General features: G+C 41.6%; 1 protein-coding gene across 3 annotated transcripts in view; it reads left to right on the top strand.

Moving 5' to 3' along the window:
• Nucleotides 1–18,487, top strand: part of tnfaip8l1 (tumor necrosis factor, alpha-induced protein 8-like 1) — a 58,452-nt gene that overhangs the window by 24,134 nt on the left and 15,831 nt on the right. Inside the window, exon 1 of one of the 3 annotated variants that reach the window (XM_059991569.1) lies at nt 6,899–7,114. The exons of the other annotated variants lie outside the window; for them this stretch is intronic. Coding sequence (XP_059847552.1) covers nt 7,093–7,114 — 22 coding nt within the window. The 5' untranslated portion in view covers nt 6,899–7,092. Of the gene's footprint in view, nt 1–6,898; nt 7,115–18,487 lie in introns of those variants that run through there. 3 annotated transcript variants of the gene reach the window in all.

Genomic DNA, 18,487 nt, shown 5'->3' with positions numbered 1-18,487 from the left:
TATCCACCCTCAGACCATTAAGCTTCCTGAACACCTTCTCAGTCGTAATTTTCACTGCACATACTTCACTTCCCGAATACTCTTGTACACTGCAGACATCTTCCACTATGAAAACTGATGCAAAATACACATTCAGTTCCTCTGCCATCTCTGCATCTCTCATTACAATATCTCCAGCGTCATTTTCTATTGGTCCTATATCTTACCTTCAATTCTCTTTTACCCTTTATATACTTAAAAAGCTTTTCATATCTTCTTTGATATTAGTCGCCAGCTTCCTTTCATAATTCATCTTTTCCTGCCTAATGACCTTCTTAATTTCCTTCTGAAAGTTTTTAAAAGCTTTCCAATCCTTTGTCTTCCCACTAGCTTTGGCTTCCTAGTATGCCCTCTCTTTTGCTTTTACTTTGGCTCTGACTTCACTTGTCAGCCACGGTAGTGTCCTTCTTCCCTTTGAAAATGTTTTCTTATTTGGAATATATCTGTCTTGCACTTCCCTCATTTTTCACAGAAACTCCAGCCATTGCTGCTCTGCTGTCCTTCCTGCAATTGTCCCTTTCCAGTCAACTTTGGCCAGTTCCCCTCTCATCCCATTATAATTTCCTTTATTCCACGGAAATACCGACCCATTAGATTTTATTTTCTCCTTCTCAAATTTCAATGTGAACTCGATCATGTTGTGTTCATTGTTCCCTAAGGATTCCTTAACCTCAAGCTCTCTTCACCTCTGGATCATTGCACAAGACCCAAATCAGCACAGCCGATCTTCGAGTGGGCTCAACAAGTGCTCCTAAAAGTCAACCTTTAGACATTCTACAAATTCTCCCTCTTGAGGTTCAGTATTGACCTGGTTTTCCCAATCCACTTTCATGTTAAAATCCCCAGTGACTATCATGACATTGTCTTTCTGACACACCTTTTCCATTTCCTGCTGTAATTTGTAATCTACTTCCTAACTGCTGTTTGGTGGCTTGTATACAACTGCCATTAGATATCTTCTACCCTTGCCGTTTCTTAACTCAACCCATAGAGACTCTACACCTTCTAATCCTATGTCATTTCTTTCCAATAATTAAATATTGTTTTTTATACACAGAGCCACACCACCCGCTCTGCCTACTAACCTATCTTTCTGATACACCGTATGTCCTTGGATGTTCAGCTCCCAATGGAAACCATCCTTTAGCCAAGTTTCAGAGATGGCCACAACATCATATTTGCCAATCTGTAGCTGAATTTCATGATCGTCCATTTTATTCCTTATGCAGCGTGCATTCAAGTATAACACTTTTCAGTCCAGTATTCATTGCTTTCTGTTTTAACTGCACCGTGCCTCTGTTGCCCAGTAAGTCATGCTACTGGCTGTGATTAAGCCTCATCTCCTGCCTGTTCTTTCTATAATCTTCTATAATATTACATGTCCAACTGGCTATTTAAAAATGTTATGATCTTACCTATCCCAACCATTTCCTCTGGCAGCTCATTCTACCCTCTGTGCTTTATTTTACAATAGTTGTCCCTCAAGTTCCTACTGAATCTTTTTTTCACCTTATGTCTGTGTCCTCTTGTTATTGATCCTCCAACCCTGAGGAAAAGACTCTGCATTCTTTCTGTCTATACCCCTCATGCTTTCTCACATCTCTATAAGTCCACCTCTCAGTCTCCTGCACTCACCAGTCTTGAACATCCATACCATCACCTTCCATACCCAATGCCCTGATGTGGGCCAGCGACTGACTCGGATTTAGTGATCAGTGCTTGGCCCAGGCCTTGGCTCTCTGAGGAGATTAAGATCTCAAATTATGCATGAAATCCATGGCCAACTGGGTAACAACAATCCCCACCCTACTGCATGTTTCCAGATGTGGACCAATTTCAGCAGAGCCCAACTTACTTACAGTCAAAGGTGGGAAAGATCAAAGAGATTGAGGCTGTTAGACCCGAGCAATGCACATAAGCATACATCCTGAAAAGGCATTGTCCAGTGAACATGTGTCTCTGGGCATTTTGCACACTTCTTCACAATCACCAGGTGATGTAACCACATCTAGCTTCCCAGTACAGAGAAATTACTGTAGAGAAATACACTGGAATTTTTTGGGGTGGGGTGTAACTAAGAGAATAGATAAGGTAGAACCCGTATACATTTTGTATTTCAGCTTCCAAGCAGTTTTCAGTAAAACTACACAAGATTTTTCGGGGGGCGGGGGAAGGTTAGAACTTGTATGGCTGGAGAAGTGGTTGACTCGAAGGAAACAAAGAATAAAAACAAAAGCTTTTATTTCTGAGAGCGCGCACCGTGTCTAGTAAGATATGACAGGGATCAGTGCTGCCCCCAGCTATACTCAATATAGATGAATTATTTGGATGAAGGAGTTAAATACATTTCTCTCCAAATTTGTGGATGACAAATTTGGGGGTTGGGTGGTGAGGTTGAGGTGACTCTTGAGGATGCAGTGAAGCTCTGGGTTGATTTGGACAGGTTCCAGGAGGGGACAAAAAACAGACACTTGGCAGGTGTCAGAGTAATGTGTTTAAATGTGTGAGGGTCCACTTGGGTGATGAGAACGTGAAGGCAGATTTTTATCTGAATGCTGACATGTCAGGGAAAGTGGGAGATGCAACAAGGCCAAGGTGTCTCTGCATGCCAGTCACTGAAGGTAAGTCAATTCAGCACAGAAACCAAATCTCTGCTAACTATCCAGCATCCAATTTACACCACTCCAAATTAATTTTCCCAAATCCCCATAATTTCTCCCAGATTCAGCCACCCATACACACAAGGGGCAAGTTACAGCAGCCAGTAAACCTCGCAGACCGTGCAGGTTTGGGACATCAGAGGAAATTGGAGCCTCATGTAGAGACCCAATGTGGTCACCAGACTAATGTGCACACTCCACACAGGCAGCACCTCAAGTCAGGATTAAATCATGGATATTGGAGCTACGAAGAAATATCTCTGCAGACTGTGCAGAGACAGAGTGCTGTCCTAACCATGCAGGTGCAGTAGGTTACCGAGCAGGCTAAAGGCATGCTGGGCTTCATAGCAAGAGGGTTCATAGAAATGGGGATGTATTGCTCTTATACATGGCTTTACTGAGACCTCAGCTTTGTGTACTGTGGGCAGTTGTGGTGTTCTTATCTCAGGAAAGAGGTTCTTGCAATGGAGGGAAAACAGCAAAGCTAATTCATGATGGTAGGGCTGATGTATGAAGAGAGAGTAGCTCAGATATTCTGGAAGAATGAGAGGACATCCCATAGAAACCCACAAATTCCAACACGGCTGATCAGATATGTGCAGGAAGGTGGTTGCCCTCTAGGACCAAGGGTTACGTTCAAAGAATGTGGTATAAACAATTTTGGACTGAAATGAGGAAAAAAACATCCTAAACCTGTGGAATTCTTCACTGCGGATATCGGTTGAAGTCAGATCATTAAATACGTTGAAGATGGTAAAATGCAGCTGTTGGGGCTAGAGAAATCAAGAGATGTAGAAAGAATGCCGGAACAAGCCACTGACTTTGATTGGTGAGCTATGGCAATGTAGAATGTGAGAGCAGGCTTGAAGGGCTGGATGGCCTTCATCTGGTTTGTATCACTGTTGTTCTGCAACCCAGGTATCAGCTGTTCTAGCTGGAGGAAATGCAAGTGGTCAGAGAGGGAGTGTAGAGAGTAAAGATGAAGATGCAGTATCTAAGCCTCCCTACCACCAACTCAAACACTGACAATCCAACAGTGGGTAGCTGGAGTCTTCCTGTATTATTAACCTTTCTTCACTCATCACTAATTGTTGTTGAAGGAAGAGGGCAGGAAAAAAGTCAACTGAAAGGTAATGATATAAAAGTGGCCATCAGGACTTCCTGGGATGCAAAGCGGCAGTCTCTGGTATCTTATTTAAATCATCTTCATGAGGCCAGTGGCTGTTGTTGTTGCACTGCTGGTAAGCTGAAGTGAACACAACAAAGGCAACAATAATGGGACCCTTCCTTTGAACAGAATAAAGAGGAAGGCAGAAAGACTTGAGATGAATTATTGTTGGGGTGGGAATGAAAGACCTTCTCAGCCAAGAAGGAAGTCAGCAAGCAAAGATTGATGTCCTGTTCACAGGGACCTGTATCAGTAGCAAATAAAATGGGATTTGGTTCATGGAAAAGGAAATTAAAAATGAACCACAGTTCACAGCTCCCTTTGATGTGTCCCTAAGCATTTCATGAGATGCACAACTGGTGTGCAAAAATTAAACAGCTCTAAAGGAAAAACAAAACATGTCCCAGATCAAAGTTGTCTTCTATTAGCCTTGGTGTTGTATGCATGGAGGTCACAACAACGTTATAAATACCTTTTTAAAGAATCGGAGTGTCATTTACTCTACTCCTAATGTGAGCTGGGGACCATCCCCCCCATCGGAACTAAACTATTTTCTCACATGCAGCACTGACATGCTAGATGTGGATAGAGTGCAAAGTGTTCCATCAGGCTCTCTTCATCGAACATATTGCTAAAGTTGCTATTCTATCTGATTCTTAAGCTTTTACCATCGTGCATTCATTTGTCCAGGTAAATGTCTGCACAGTATATTGTGGGGTGAACCCACACAACTTGCAGCAGGGGTCAGTGCCGGGCCCACAACTGTTCACGATATACATTAACGATCTGGAAGAGGGGACTGAGTGTAGTGTAACTAATTTTGCTGATGACACTAACTTGAGTGGAAAAGCAAATTGTGCAGAGGATACAGAGAGTCTGCAGAGAGCTATAGATCGGTTAAGTGAGTGCGCAAGGGTCTGGCGGATGGAGTACAATGTTGGTAAATGCGAGGTCATCTACTTTGGAAGGAAAAATGGAAGATCAGAGTATTATTTAAATGGTAAAATATTGCAGCATGCTGCTGTGCAGAAGGACTTGGGAGTACTTGTGCATGAATCACAAAAGGTTAGTTTGCAGGTGCAGCAGGCTATCAAGAAGACAAATGGAATGTTGGCCTTCATTGCTAAAGGATTGAATTTAAGTGCAAGGAGGTTATGTTGCAACTGTACAGGGTACTGGTGAGGCCGCAGCTGGAGTACTATGTGCCGTTCTGGTCTCCTTTCTCGAGGAAGGATATACTGGCTTTGGAAGTGATGCAGTAGAGGTTCACCAGGTTGATTCCACAGATAAGGGGGTTAGACTATGAGGAGAGATTGAGTTGCCTGGGACTGTACTCACTGCAATTCTGAAGGATGAGAGGAGATCTTATAGAAACATACAAATTATGAAAGGGATAGATAAATTTGCAGCTGGAAAGTTGTTTCCACTGGCAGGTGAGACTAGAACTAGGGGACATAGCCTCAAGATTTGGGGGAGTAAATTTAGGACATGATTGAGGAGGAACTGTTTGTCCCAGAGAGTGGTGAATCTGTGGAATTCTCTGCCCAATGAAGCAGTGGAGGCTACCTCAGGAAATATACTTAAGACAAGGTTGGATAGATTTTTGCATAGTAGGGGAATTAAGGGTTATAGGGGAAAGGCAGGTAGGTGGAGCTGAGTCGATGGCCAGATCAGTCATGATCTTATTGAATGGCGGAGCAGGCTTGATGGGCCAGATGGCCTACTCCTGTTCCTATTTCTTATGGTGTGTGTGACCTTGTATACTGCTCTTTGGAGTGGTACAGTTGTCTTGGTCTTTTACTAAAAGTGCTCCTCTATTCAGCTAAGGTGGCATGCAGAGGTTGAGAAATATTATCCAGAATTGCCAGGATTTTCTGTAGGATCCTTTGTTCTACCGCAGCCTCCTGTATGTCCAGTTTGGCTCTTATAACAGAGCCAGCCTTTCTAATCAGTTTACTGAGCTTATGGGCATCATCCATGTTGATGCCATTGCCCTAGCACACAACAGCATAGAAGATTGTACTAGCAACAACAGACTGGTAGAACATGGGATGGAGAAGCCTGCATATGCCAAAGGACCTCAGTCTCCTCATGACACCCTGACAACTTTTTCCCCCAGACAGTGTGCACTCAGATCCTGCTCTGATGCAGAATCTGCCATCCCTTTCCATCACCATGGAGACTTACACCTGCAAGGACACGAACAAGGTGTAAAATCTGTATTTTTTTACTTTTGTTTAAAAAAACACTAGGTAAACATACTGAACAGCAACTTTAGTAGTATCCTAAGGTTGATCATCAGATTTAGAGTTTTTCATTTTATTCATCTCCGTTGTTTCTTAAAATTTTATTTCAACTATGACAGCTTTCAGACTATCAAGGACATTAAGAAGCAGAGCAAACTGTTGACCGTTTAGACAATAGTCCGTCGAAGGACAGGGCTTTTCATCTTGGCAGGATTCTTGAGCTGACCCACCTGCAGAGATATAAGAGCAAAATACTGTATATGAAGGAAATGCTCAGTGGTCAAATAGCATCTGCAAAGAGGAGCAAAGACTGTGTTTCATTCAGTGCAGAATAATTATTAATCCTAGGTTCTCCCGGATTGCACAAGTTCAGGGAAGGAGGAGGTGAGAATTCATTAAAGTTGTATGTGGTCAGACAATAGGCTTTTTGTAAATAAACAGCACATTCAAAGGAAATGCTGTAAATGTACAGCTAGTCCATCAGCATAAAAGGATACGTAAGCATTTTAGGTGTGACCCTCCTTAATAACTGAGATCAGTCTCTTGGATCAGAACAGTAAGTTTGCTTCATACTCATTGAATGACAGTTATGTAGGGAGTTAGTATCACTTTCTCCTTTGTTCTGTACGTAGCTTCTAACATTGGTAGAAATCAGCAGTACTCGCTCCACAAACTATTCACTGGAGTGCCTCTATTTATATTCAAATTTTTCCTCCTCCCTTTCCGGTGGTGACCATATTGGAGAGGCAAGAATGTCTGGTCTGTCATCAGCTAGGAGGCAGGGCTGGGCAAGTCTGGACTGACAACTTCCAACAAAAATAATTTTCTAATCTCTTCCCATGAGTGTCCTGACTGGAGCTGCTCAGAATTCCAGTGTGATCTATTCCTAGGGCAGCTGGAGTTTGTGCGGACTGGCATTGCCTGGCTTTGCTGTCACTCGTTCGGAGGCTCCTCATTTCATTACCATCCAGGGCTAGCTATGGAAGAAGAGGTGGCAAAAGGTAAGACGTGGACTTCAGTATGTTGTCCAATAGATTGAGCTCTGCTCTGGCTAAGGACGCTGCTCCTCATTTATTTATGTTGGACTAGATAGTGACCTATTGTAACCAGCAATGCCTTAAAATAAAAAATGGTTCTAATGTCAAATCATAGAAGGTAAACTATTGTGAATGAAAGGGTGGGGAGGGAAGGTGGGAGTATGTCATTTGCTTTGCTCCATACTGTATAAAATATAAGGGAGGGAATTATTAATGCGCTAAATTATCGGTAATTCAGTATCTTCCTACTGGGGTGGGGACTGACAAAGCTTGTAATCAGCATTCCATTATCTTGAAGCCGAGTTTGAATTCACAACTGGAGTGGTAATGCGATGAGATAATGTGTGTACAAGTTGGATCTTGATCTGCAAGTGTAGAAACACAAAAAAAGGCGAGTTCTGAAAGTTTTCCTGAACTGTTGAAACACACAGTGAAAATAATGAGAGAAGGACAATAAAGCAAGCAACAAAATCACCTGGGAGCTCTGTTATACAAAGACTAGTTGTCTGCAGTGTTGCAGAACTGTTATACTGCCGGTAACATTCTGCTCTCCATTTAAAGCAGTGATTCCCAACAGAGGGTTAACAGACCCCTTGGTTAATGCTAGGGGTCCATGGCTTAAAAATGAACCCTTGGTTCAGAAGAAACAAAGGTTTAGGATAGCAATTGCTTGGATATACTCAGGAGCTGAGGCAATACCTTTACAGACGCCACCTGAGCTGCTGAGTATTTCCAACAAATGTTTTTATTTCAGATTTGCAGTACCAGCAGATGAAAGTGAGCCTTCAATTGCTCAATTATAGATTGCTCAATCCATCCTATAACTTCAGATGATTGGTGCTATGATTGAGGTGTTTTGATCCCAAGCTTTGATACTTGTAAAAGGGAACAGGAATGAGTTATGTTTACAATATTATATTTTTTTAAAAAGTTAATTTTGTTCAGATTTCGAGAAGCAGTGTCTGCTGTCATTTTGAAACAGGATATTGAAGATGTGGATTAAAATCATACAAAGAATTTTAGGAATGCCGTAGCCCACAGTTTATATCAAATGAAGAGTGTGTGTGAAACATTATAGACCTTATAAATCAAGGACACTTTCATTGACCTTTAGAATGACATGAAGTTGTCTCCATAAGCTTACATTTTGAGGTGGGAGGAACAGGCAACAGTTCTATTGTGGTTCTTTTCCATTGTCTGAACTTTTTTCATTTCAAAAATGAGACATAAATTATAAAAGTAGTTTAAAAAATATAAACATATTGATAAGTATCAGAAATAGAAAACAGTACATGATTTTCTTTACATTCATAGTGTTATCTAGTCTATGAGTTCTATGTACCAAGCACCAATATCACTTGTAGTTTCTTAGAACAACACTCCTTTCAGGTGTTAAGGAGTTGTCCAGTGACAGCAGACTCTTGGACTGCAATCCATCCCCTTTGTGTTGACAACATCAAGCATGTAGTCCTTTGCATTCCCTTACGGACACCTCTTTGTACTGAGCTTCAGGCAAGCAAAAGTGCATCTTTCACTGAGTTGAGATGATCTTCCAGCAGCACTTGATACCTGTCTCGGTATGTGTCACTGGTAACGGTCCATAGCCCTCTGTTACACTGCTGATCCTTGACAATCACTACTACATTTCTTTTTCAGACCTTCTTTGCAAATGCCCAGTCCACAAAGAGCTAGGGGATTAACTCATCCTTATCACAGCCCTCTCAAGGACAATGCCAGTTGGGAGTGAGACTCTCCCTGTGAGAGCCCCTCTCACTGCCAGCCAAGCAAAATTTTGGTGTTTGTTGGTGAGTTCTGGTGATGAAGTTCTCCACCAAATGGTTTTCACACTCTACTTGGGGAGTCATCCCACAACATGCATTGCGTCCTTCTCCCGGAGGGCCGGCAGGCTGTTGCCTGCTGACCAATGTTTAAAGGACGTGATCATAGCTGTTCCTCTGAAGGAACTTTTCATTGAGGGACTGGTAGGGCAGCAAATGCAGCATGGCTCAGCAGCAAGGCCAGGCCCATCCTTTGCAACGCTAACGTTGGGTAGAATCTCAGCCGATGGTGACACGTGGTTCTGCGCTAAGTCACACAATATGGAGCCAGGCCCTTTCGCACACTTCACCCATGCTTGATTCAAGATGCCCATCTAAGCTACTCCAATTTACCTGCATTTATCTGATATCTCTCTAAATCTGTTCTATCATGTACCCATACAAATGTTTTTTAAAAATTCTTTTTGTACCTGCCTTCCCTGGCCACTCATCGCATACATGCACCAACCTCAGGATAAATACCTTTTTTTTGCAACCACAGTTATTTTTATCTCATTATTTCTTCAAAGCAAGTTCAAAATTTGTAGTTTGGTGTAGTTACACACAGAGGTGGCCTGGACGGTGTAGGGGACACTTTCCGTCCCATTTTCCAGAGACTTGAGCATCGTGACACATTGAATAAGCTTCACCCTGGATCTCCACTTGAACTGGAAGATAGCTTCAATGTCTGCCACAGAGTTGTAAAGAGAGAGGAAATATCCTAGGGGTTATGTGATGACCACATGTCCAGTTTAGTTTGTTAGCAGCTGCTTTGATCAATGGTGATTGGGAGTTAGTGCAGGAATGGTCCTGTTGTATAACTGGGCAATGGATCCTCTCCTGTCCGTAATAATGAAAGGCTAAAGAGCTGCAATGCTGAAAATCAGAAATAAAACCAGAAAATATTGGTTGTACTCGGCAGATCAGGCAGGATCTGTGCATACAGCAAGTTTTAAGGCAATAGTTTTTCATCAAAGCTTGGGAGAAGTTGTAAAAGTCCAGGTTTTAAGTTACAGAGAAAAGAGAGGTATGGAGAGAACAAAGGCTGTCTGTGTGTGCACAAAGGTGGAGATCCAGGGAAACCAGATGGGCACTGGTGGTTCTGGTGCTGGCTGTGGGTCCTGAGCATTGCTCAAGTTGCAGGGAATTGGGATAGGTGAAGAAAACAGAGGCTGCCTATCATTGGACGGAGACTAAGAGAAACTGAATGAGTGATTAAGTAATTACCCCGGAGCAGCACTGAGCTTTCTCGGAATAATATCAGAGATCAGAGTGGGAATGAACTGTGGAATTAAAGTGACAGATGATGTTGTAGGAGGGAAGGCCTGGACTGATTTTGGAGTAGGTTAACATGTCAGGAAACATCGTGGGCTGAAGAACCTGTATTGTGCTGCACTGTTTTATGTTCTATGATCTGAATCTCAGTCAGCTTGTGGATTGAGTGAAGGTGTTCTGCAATCAATGCCTCTTTCCCTCAATGCAAAGGATATGATATTGTACAACGTACAATGGAATGGCTGCTGCTTCCGGAAGGCGTGGGTGGTTCCTCAGATGATAGGAAGGAAAGAAAGGGCAGGCGTTGCATCTCCTGTGTTGGTATGAGAAGGGGAGAACTGGTGTGGAAAGAAGAGATAGCCAGGGAGTCAAGAAGGAAGCCGTCCCATCAGAACGCCGAGAGGGAGATATATCTGCTTGTTCTCTTTTGGAGTTGGGGGAAACCACATAGGTTGATTGTTGAATAGTAAGTCTGGTGGGGTCGAAGGCAAATGCTTTTGGTGTTCTGGCGGGAAGGAGAAGGCGTGAATGCAGATGTTCAGAAAATAGACCAGCTGCAGTGGAGGGCCCTGTCAGTGAATCACTGAAATAGAAAGTGAGGCAATTAGAAATGATGTGATAGGTCTGGAGAAAGTAGGAGAATGGATTAACTTGCCAGAAGCAGACTGGGAGGAAGGGTAGGAAAGCCTGCTGTGGGAGACTGTAGGGTTGCAGGGATATTTGCTTGCTCAACCCCACCCCAGATATGTAAATATGTGGAGAAGAGTCAGACATGGATAACGTGAAAATGATAGGTGGAAAATAGATGCAAAGTTAGCTCGTGGGTGTGTCTCGTAATTGTGATGGCTGATTGTATCTTGTCGTATTTCAAAGTGATTGGAGAATAGAAGGAAGAAAGTACAAATATACAATGCACTAATAAGCCAGACTTTGGTCCTGTTCTTTATGTAAAGGTGTATTATCATTAGAGGCTATTCTAAGAAGATTTATGTGGATGATCCCAGTTATAAAGGGCTTGCCTTATGAGGAAAGGTTAAATCGATTGAAGTTTAAAAAAATGAGATGTAATCTTACTGAAAAGTGTCGGATTTGTAAGGGCTTGAAAGGGTAAAGTTGAGAAGATATTTCCCCTTGGGCGAGAACCTAGAACCAGAGAGCATTGTATCAGAATAAGGAAGTGTTTATTTAAGACTAAGATAAGGAATTCCTCCTCTCAAAAGGGAAAGTCTATGATTCCTTGGCAAGACTGTTGTGGACATTGAATCTTTGAATATATTCAAAGCTGAAACAGGTTGATTTTTAGTTGGTAAAGGAATTAAGAGTTTACATAAAGGTGGCAATGCGGACTAGTGAAAAATTGGATCTGCAATGAACTTATTAAATGGCAGTGCATTATTGTGGGCTGAATGGTCTCCTTTTCCTATGGCAATAAAACGTTCAAGCTCTTTATAAGAGCAAGATGTAGAGCCAATGCAACCACCCGTGTGAGAAAATGAAGCGAGAAGGGGACCTGAGTAGGACAGAACAAGGAATGTTCCCAGAAAAGACTGGTACATGTGCCTATTCCCCTTTTTATATTGTTAATTTGAAAAAAAACAATAGGAGTTTAAAAAAAAAGATATTGTTCAGTGTGAGAAGCTGGTTTGGCCAATAACAAGAGGTAGTCTAGTTGGCCTTCTGTTTTACAGCCTTTGTTTTTTATCCCTATTTGTGCTAGAATTGACCATTTCTTTTCATCTCCCTCTGTCTTTCCATCTCTCCCTTTCTCTGGCATCACCACCATTTAAATAACTGGTTTTCTTTGTCTGCATCCTCTCTTGAACATTCAGTCCCTGCAATCTCTCCACCCATCGCCTTAATGCATGAAGAGACTTTGGTGGCTCTGGGCCCATACTCGCTGGAGCCTGGAAGAATGGGGGAGAGAGATCTCATTGAAATGTGTTGAATACTGAAAGGCTTAGATAGCATGGATGTAGAGAGTGTGTTTTCTGTAGTGTGGGAATTTGGAACCAGAGGGCACAGCCTCAGAATGCTATGATCCCTTCAGAATAGAGACGAGGAGGAACTTCTTTAGTCAGAGGGTGGTGAATCTGTGGGATTAATTGCCATAAACAACTGCAGTGGCCACATCATTGGGTATATTTGAATTGGAGGTTGAATGGTTCTTGATTAGTAAGGATATCAGATTATGGGGAGAAGTCGAGATAATGGGATTGAGAGGGATAATAAATCAGTCATGATAGAATGGTGGAGTAGAAATGATGAGCCAAGTAGCCTAATTCTGCTCCTATGTCTTATGGTATCTGCAGCATATGTCTGTTTCCTAAACGTTCATGGTTCTAACAAAGAGGCATTAGTTTAAAACAGTCATCTTCTCTCTCCACAGAGTGATTACTAGATTTTCTGTTTTTCTCCTGTGTACAATATGTTTGGTCTATTTCCCAAAGCAACCAGCATTGTTGTATCCAAGAAAAGGATGCCAAAGGTTTTAGGTTGCGAAGGCAAAGTTTAAACTTCCAGTATTGATCAGTCAACAGGACAGTATTTTTATTTCAGAGACAGCTATAAATGTTTGACCTGGTCCTGCATGACAGATTGCTTGGAAAATTAAAATCTCCAAAACTGAAAGACAAGTAGAAATCATGTGAAATTGGCTTAGTGACAACGAGGAGTAATGATTGATCGGTTCTAGTGGCTGGAAGGTTATTTGTCGTAGGGTCCTGCAGGGGCCAGTGCTAAATGTGGGAGCCATGATATAACATGTCTGGAGATGACACTGAGTTGGCACTGACAGAGAAATGTGCAGTGCCAGGGAGCTATCTGTAGACTGGCTTTAGAAGTTTTGCCACTGCCCCTTGGTGGCAAAAAAAAGTGAGGCAAATGGGTAAATGTGATAAATTACACTTTGGAAGACTAAATAAGGCAAGGGAATATTTCACAAATACTGAGGGGGGAGGTGATCTTGGTGTCCATATCCACAAGTAGTTAATGCATAAAGCTCCCTTTTATGTTGTTCGTCTTGTATAAAGAGAACTAACAACAGAAACTTAAGTTTTGTAAGGAAAATGACAATAGCTTGTGCACAGTACATGTGCACCACATTCTGGTAACCACATTACCTGGAGACATCAGCATCAGAATGGGTAGTGGAAATAAGCGGATGTGACAAGGAATGGAGATTGTAGTTATGAAATGTAGACTGAGATTGTTCTCTTAGAAATAAATAGAGCTGACAAGTTTTAATCAAAGTGGTTAATATAATAATGATGTTCATCAATGTTGTGAACGTAACAGAAGGATAAATAAGGATAGTAAAAGGAATAGAGAGGAGTTAGGGAAAACCATTCAGGTAATGGAGATCTGGGACTTGAGCCCCGAGAAAGCCTCATCCTATTTTTAGAAATATTTATGTTGTATATTTTGTGTATAGAATTCTGGGAGGTGGGATTAGCTGAAATAGTTTTGGTTGCTATGAACAGATTGTGTTAAGTAGTCTCTGTACCGTAAGTTTGAGCTTCTATAATAAGATTCGGTGAAGTTTAAGCGGCCCCTTTTTTTCTAAGTTACTTGTACTGTGTATATCAGTGGTTGTATTTGTACTGTAGAACTTGTGTAGGTGAAATGAGGCAAGACTCTCTTCTGGAGCAGGTCTTGTATTTGGCTAGTCTGGCTGGGTTCAATGAATTACCTTAAAACAGTACTGAAACAAATAGTAATATTGCATTTCCATCTAACTTTACACATTCTAAACCTTCATGATTCAATTTTCATCTGTTCTTCTCCAAAAGTATTTCTCATAAACACACCTGAAGTGTTAACACTTATTATACATTGTGTTCAGCGTAGCATGTTTAAATTCAAGTTGGTCGAACTAAAGCTGCTTGTAGACTGGGATTTTGTGATGAGTCCCTACCAGATCTATAGCCAGCATTCAATAGTTTTGTGAACTGTTTGGTCTCGTACTCTGTGTGATTGTGAACTGCTCTTAGTTCTGTGATTTATAGGACAGATATAGATGAGAGAAGTCTTTGGATCTTATCTTACATGTCCAGAACTTTCCTACATACAATCTCCCCTTTCCATGCCCACCATGATATTAACACAAAGTACACTGCAGATGCTATGGTCAAATCACCACGTACAAACAAGCTGGAGGAACTCAGCAGGTCGGGCAGCATCTGTTGAAATGAGCAGTCAGCGGATGCTGCCCGACCTGCTGAGTTCCTCCAGCTTGTTTGTATGATATTAACACAGTTCTTCGACAATGATTCAATAATTGCTCTACTTGCTTTGCTCTACCTTTCAGCATTCCAAGAACATGATATTCCTTCAGTTACTGGAGAAGGTGGATTTATTGTCCTTGGAGCTAAGAAGATTTCATAAATGTGTTCAAGGTCATTACAGGTTTAGATAAGTAAATAGAGGGAGTGGGTGATTCAAGGCTCGTGGGCACTGAGTTGGTTAAAAGGGAATCGGGAGGGAAAAGCCTAACGTGCATCTGGAAATTTTGAGCTTTTATGGATTTGGAATGAACTACTGAAGTAAAAACAGAAAACGCAGGAAATGTTCGGCAGATCAGACAGCAACTCTGGAAAAACAGTCAGTGTGTCAGGCTGAGTATCTTTCATTAGAATTGGTGAACAATCCTTGTGGTCTACTTGTCCAGCATAAAGGTCCAAAAAGTAACCAGCATCTGTCCAAGTTCCATTTTTAAATTTGCAAATAATTTCAAATATTCACCTTTCTCTGACATTGCTTGAAAGCTGTATCTTTGACATTACTGTACTACTGCTGAGTGAGTTTAATGGTTTGGGACAGTTCTACTTAGTTAGGAGAATCTAGATTTGTTACTGAACCACTTCAGCCAGCGTTTAACCATTGCTCTCGATTTGAACTTGTGTTTCAGTGGATGTTAAACCATATGCAGGTGTTCCATGCTTTCTTCCTCTACGTTAAAGTAATTTCAATCTCTCATGAGCTCCATAAACACAGATAAGGTTATATTCCCATCAAAATAAACTTGAGGAAGCTGGACTAAGAGGTCATAATTCTTCTGCTGCAAACATTAGAGTGTTTCAGCAATGTTTAAGTCAAATGAATGTTTAAGAAAAATGTTTACCTTGAACTTTTCTTTCAATGTAAGCATTTGTTCCAGTTGAAAGTGATGTTTATATTGGACACCTGCTCGCGTTGTCTTCCACTGTCTATTAAGAGGATGCGTCCCTCTCCTGGAATTGATTACCCAAATATTCTTTGAAGAGAGAATTTGGTCTACAGATATGATTCGGCATTGAGTGTTAGCACATTGCTTCATGTTTATCACGCTCACAGGTTAAACAGATTCAGTAACAATCTCGTAACTTAAAGGATGTGGTTTGCTGCAGTGAATTTTATTGCTCCACCTTCCTAGATTAATGTACTCGTTACATCCTGGTTGACAATGAAGTCTCACCCATTCAGAATCAAGTCTTACATGACATGATGTTTGCTGTTTTGAGGCAGCAGTCTAGCGCAAAGACTACGCATTATTACTAATTACAAAATAAATAGTGACTAAAGAGAATATTGTGGCTGTGTTTATGAGCTGTTCGGATCTGATGATGAAGAGGAAGAGACTGTTCCTTTTGTAAATATTTGCATTTATATCAATTAAGAACTTAAGTAATTTATTGAGTTAAAATTGCTTTTCTTTCTGCTGAGTTTCTCATAGCAGTGAACTGGAAATGAATGTTTAATTCCTGGACAGTCACCAACCTAAGCAATTACTTAATGTCAGGTTTGTAGCAATGGAGTTCTGGGTAGAAGTCTTCAGAAACCAAAATTGTCTACAAAGCAAGACCATTTATAGACATTTTACACAAAGCGTTGCCTCTGATCATCTGGGTGGTGCTTCCTCTTGTATAGAATTTGTCAGTCAATGGAACAGGTCAAAATGATGTGAAGTAAGCAAAGTGTTTCTGAGATCATCACACGGAGGTTAAAAGGTGAAATGGACTTGAGGTTGCAATGGTAAAAAGTTGAGAATGGTTAAAATGTTGGTTGCAGCAGTTGGTGGACAGGGAGTGGTAGGCAAGGTAAGTTATTGGGAACATTTTAAATGCAATGAATGGGCTTCCTCCACAGATTCCATCTCACAGACGGATCCAACATTATCAGATACTGTTTAAATAGAGCTGTTCCCCTAGCAAATAGGCCCTAGATGCTTTGCGTCGGTGTTATTGGACAGAAAGTTAACAGCCAACCTGTTAAGGAGGCATAAGTGGAAATGACCAAATGCCCAGTGACAGAGGTAGGATTAATTTAGCACCTGTAGCAGGGAAATTTAGGGATTAAATTGCAGACTTTAGGATTTTAACAAGTGAAAATGTGGTGGAGAAATCAGGGATGTTTAAATGATTGGAACTGGAGGGAGAACATAATCTTGGTGAAAGATTGCATGCAGAACAATGAAGGGATTTTTGAGCTGTAGGGGTGAGGGAGAAGAAGAACTGTAAGATTGAGATGTTGCTTATCCACACACATTCAGGCCAACAAATCCAAGATGATGGGTGAATAAGATCAGGAAGGAGTTGAGCATGTGAAGACAACTGGATTATTTTCAGTTCAAGGCGAAGCAGGAAAGCATTGGAAAACTTGTCTAATGTTGGCAAAGGCACAGATCAGCCTTTCCGCTGCTAGTGGGCTGAGGAAGGATAATGGCGGTGGAAATAGCCAAGTTTAGTCATGTTATAGATTAAAGATGCAAGATGCAACTCTGGAATCACATATTGACACCAAAGTTTGCAAATAGTCCGGTGCAGCCAGGGAGAGGGGTAGCTAGAGAGTGGAAGTCAAAAAGACTGATTCTATTAAGGCATAGGACCAGAGTAGGACCAGAAAGGAGGAAGAAGTGCATGAAGAGGATGTCTCAGTTTGCTCATCATCTCCGTTTAGTGCAATTACAGGAGCATTTTCATTGTAATACTGCCAATGTAAGTAGAAACAAACAATGCCTCTAACCAATGAGGCACATCAGAAAATTCCTCCGAACAGTCTAATGGAATTGCTGAGGGCTATCTTTCCCTGAGTTGATGAATACCAAGGTGTTGAATTACATTGTGCAAGCAATGGTTTGGTGATGTTTGTATTGGTTTGTGTTATGCATACACTCCAGCACTGGAATGCAAAAATAAACCAACCTCTAGTGCTAAAGCAAGTTGATCAATCTTCCCTAGAAACTGATGAAAGGTTATGGTTTTCTTTTGTTCTTTTGCTACCTGGCCTGCTTCAGGTTAGAGTCTCCGCCAACTCTTCCTATCTTCCCACCTCATGCTCTGCACTCCGTAACTACCTGCACAGGGGTCGAACCAAGCAACCGAGATGCAGTGGCGAGAGTTTGAACCGTGGTGTACAGTTCTGGTCACAGTGCCACTGAAAAAGCACTGCTGCAAAAGAGAGAGGAGCAAATTCAATCAAACTCGACTTGAGTATAACATTTCACTTTCAACTGAGCTCTGCTGGACAGCAGCAGATTTTGCAGAGCTGTCAGTTTTCAAAGGGGTTGTCCAGAAATGTTTTTAACCTTTCGTTTCAAAGTGGACAGTTTACAACAGCAATTCTGTTTAATTACTTGCATCTGTGTTGCACAATATCAAGAGATCAGTTATTAGGATAAAGATTGTGTTAAAATGTCAACCACAAAACATTGCTCTGGCTGTCGTCTACGGGGTGTACACTGATGTTTATAGTATTCCTCTGATATGCATATGGTCCAAAAATGCTTAATAGGTTAAATTATTGAGAGAGGTGCAGTATCTTATTAGATGAATTCTACACTGGTAAATTCCTGAGATGGGCAATGTAATCAATGGTGAACAATGTTGTTTGGTAGTGGAACGTTGGTCAGGAGAACCACTTGCTCCATGTCCAGTGACACCTTAGACTTTAGTTTGATCAGGGAAACCAGTACACTGTTTAAATCCTTGTCTAAATGATATCTTGAGTGGTGTAGTGGATGTTTAGTATTTCATTAACCTACAAATATTGGTATATGCCTTCCGCAAGCTTCGTCCTGCTGACCCCAGAAGTGACGCTATTCCCGACCAAGCTGTGGTGGTATGAAGGGGCAAAGTAGAGACGCTCTGTGGAATGGTGCACTACAGGCGGGAAAGAATGCGCAGGGCATGTTGCTTCCTGTTCCCTGCTGAGCTGTTGTTGCAAATTTAGAATCCAGCATTCCGCTGGCTGGTGCAGCCCCAGCACCAAC

Source organism: Hypanus sabinus, chromosome 16 (assembly GCF_030144855.1).
Source record: "Hypanus sabinus isolate sHypSab1 chromosome 16, sHypSab1.hap1, whole genome shotgun sequence".
Classification (NCBI taxonomy): Eukaryota; Metazoa; Chordata; class Chondrichthyes; order Myliobatiformes; family Dasyatidae; genus Hypanus; species Hypanus sabinus.
This window is presented reverse-complemented; position numbering and strand designations above follow the sequence as displayed.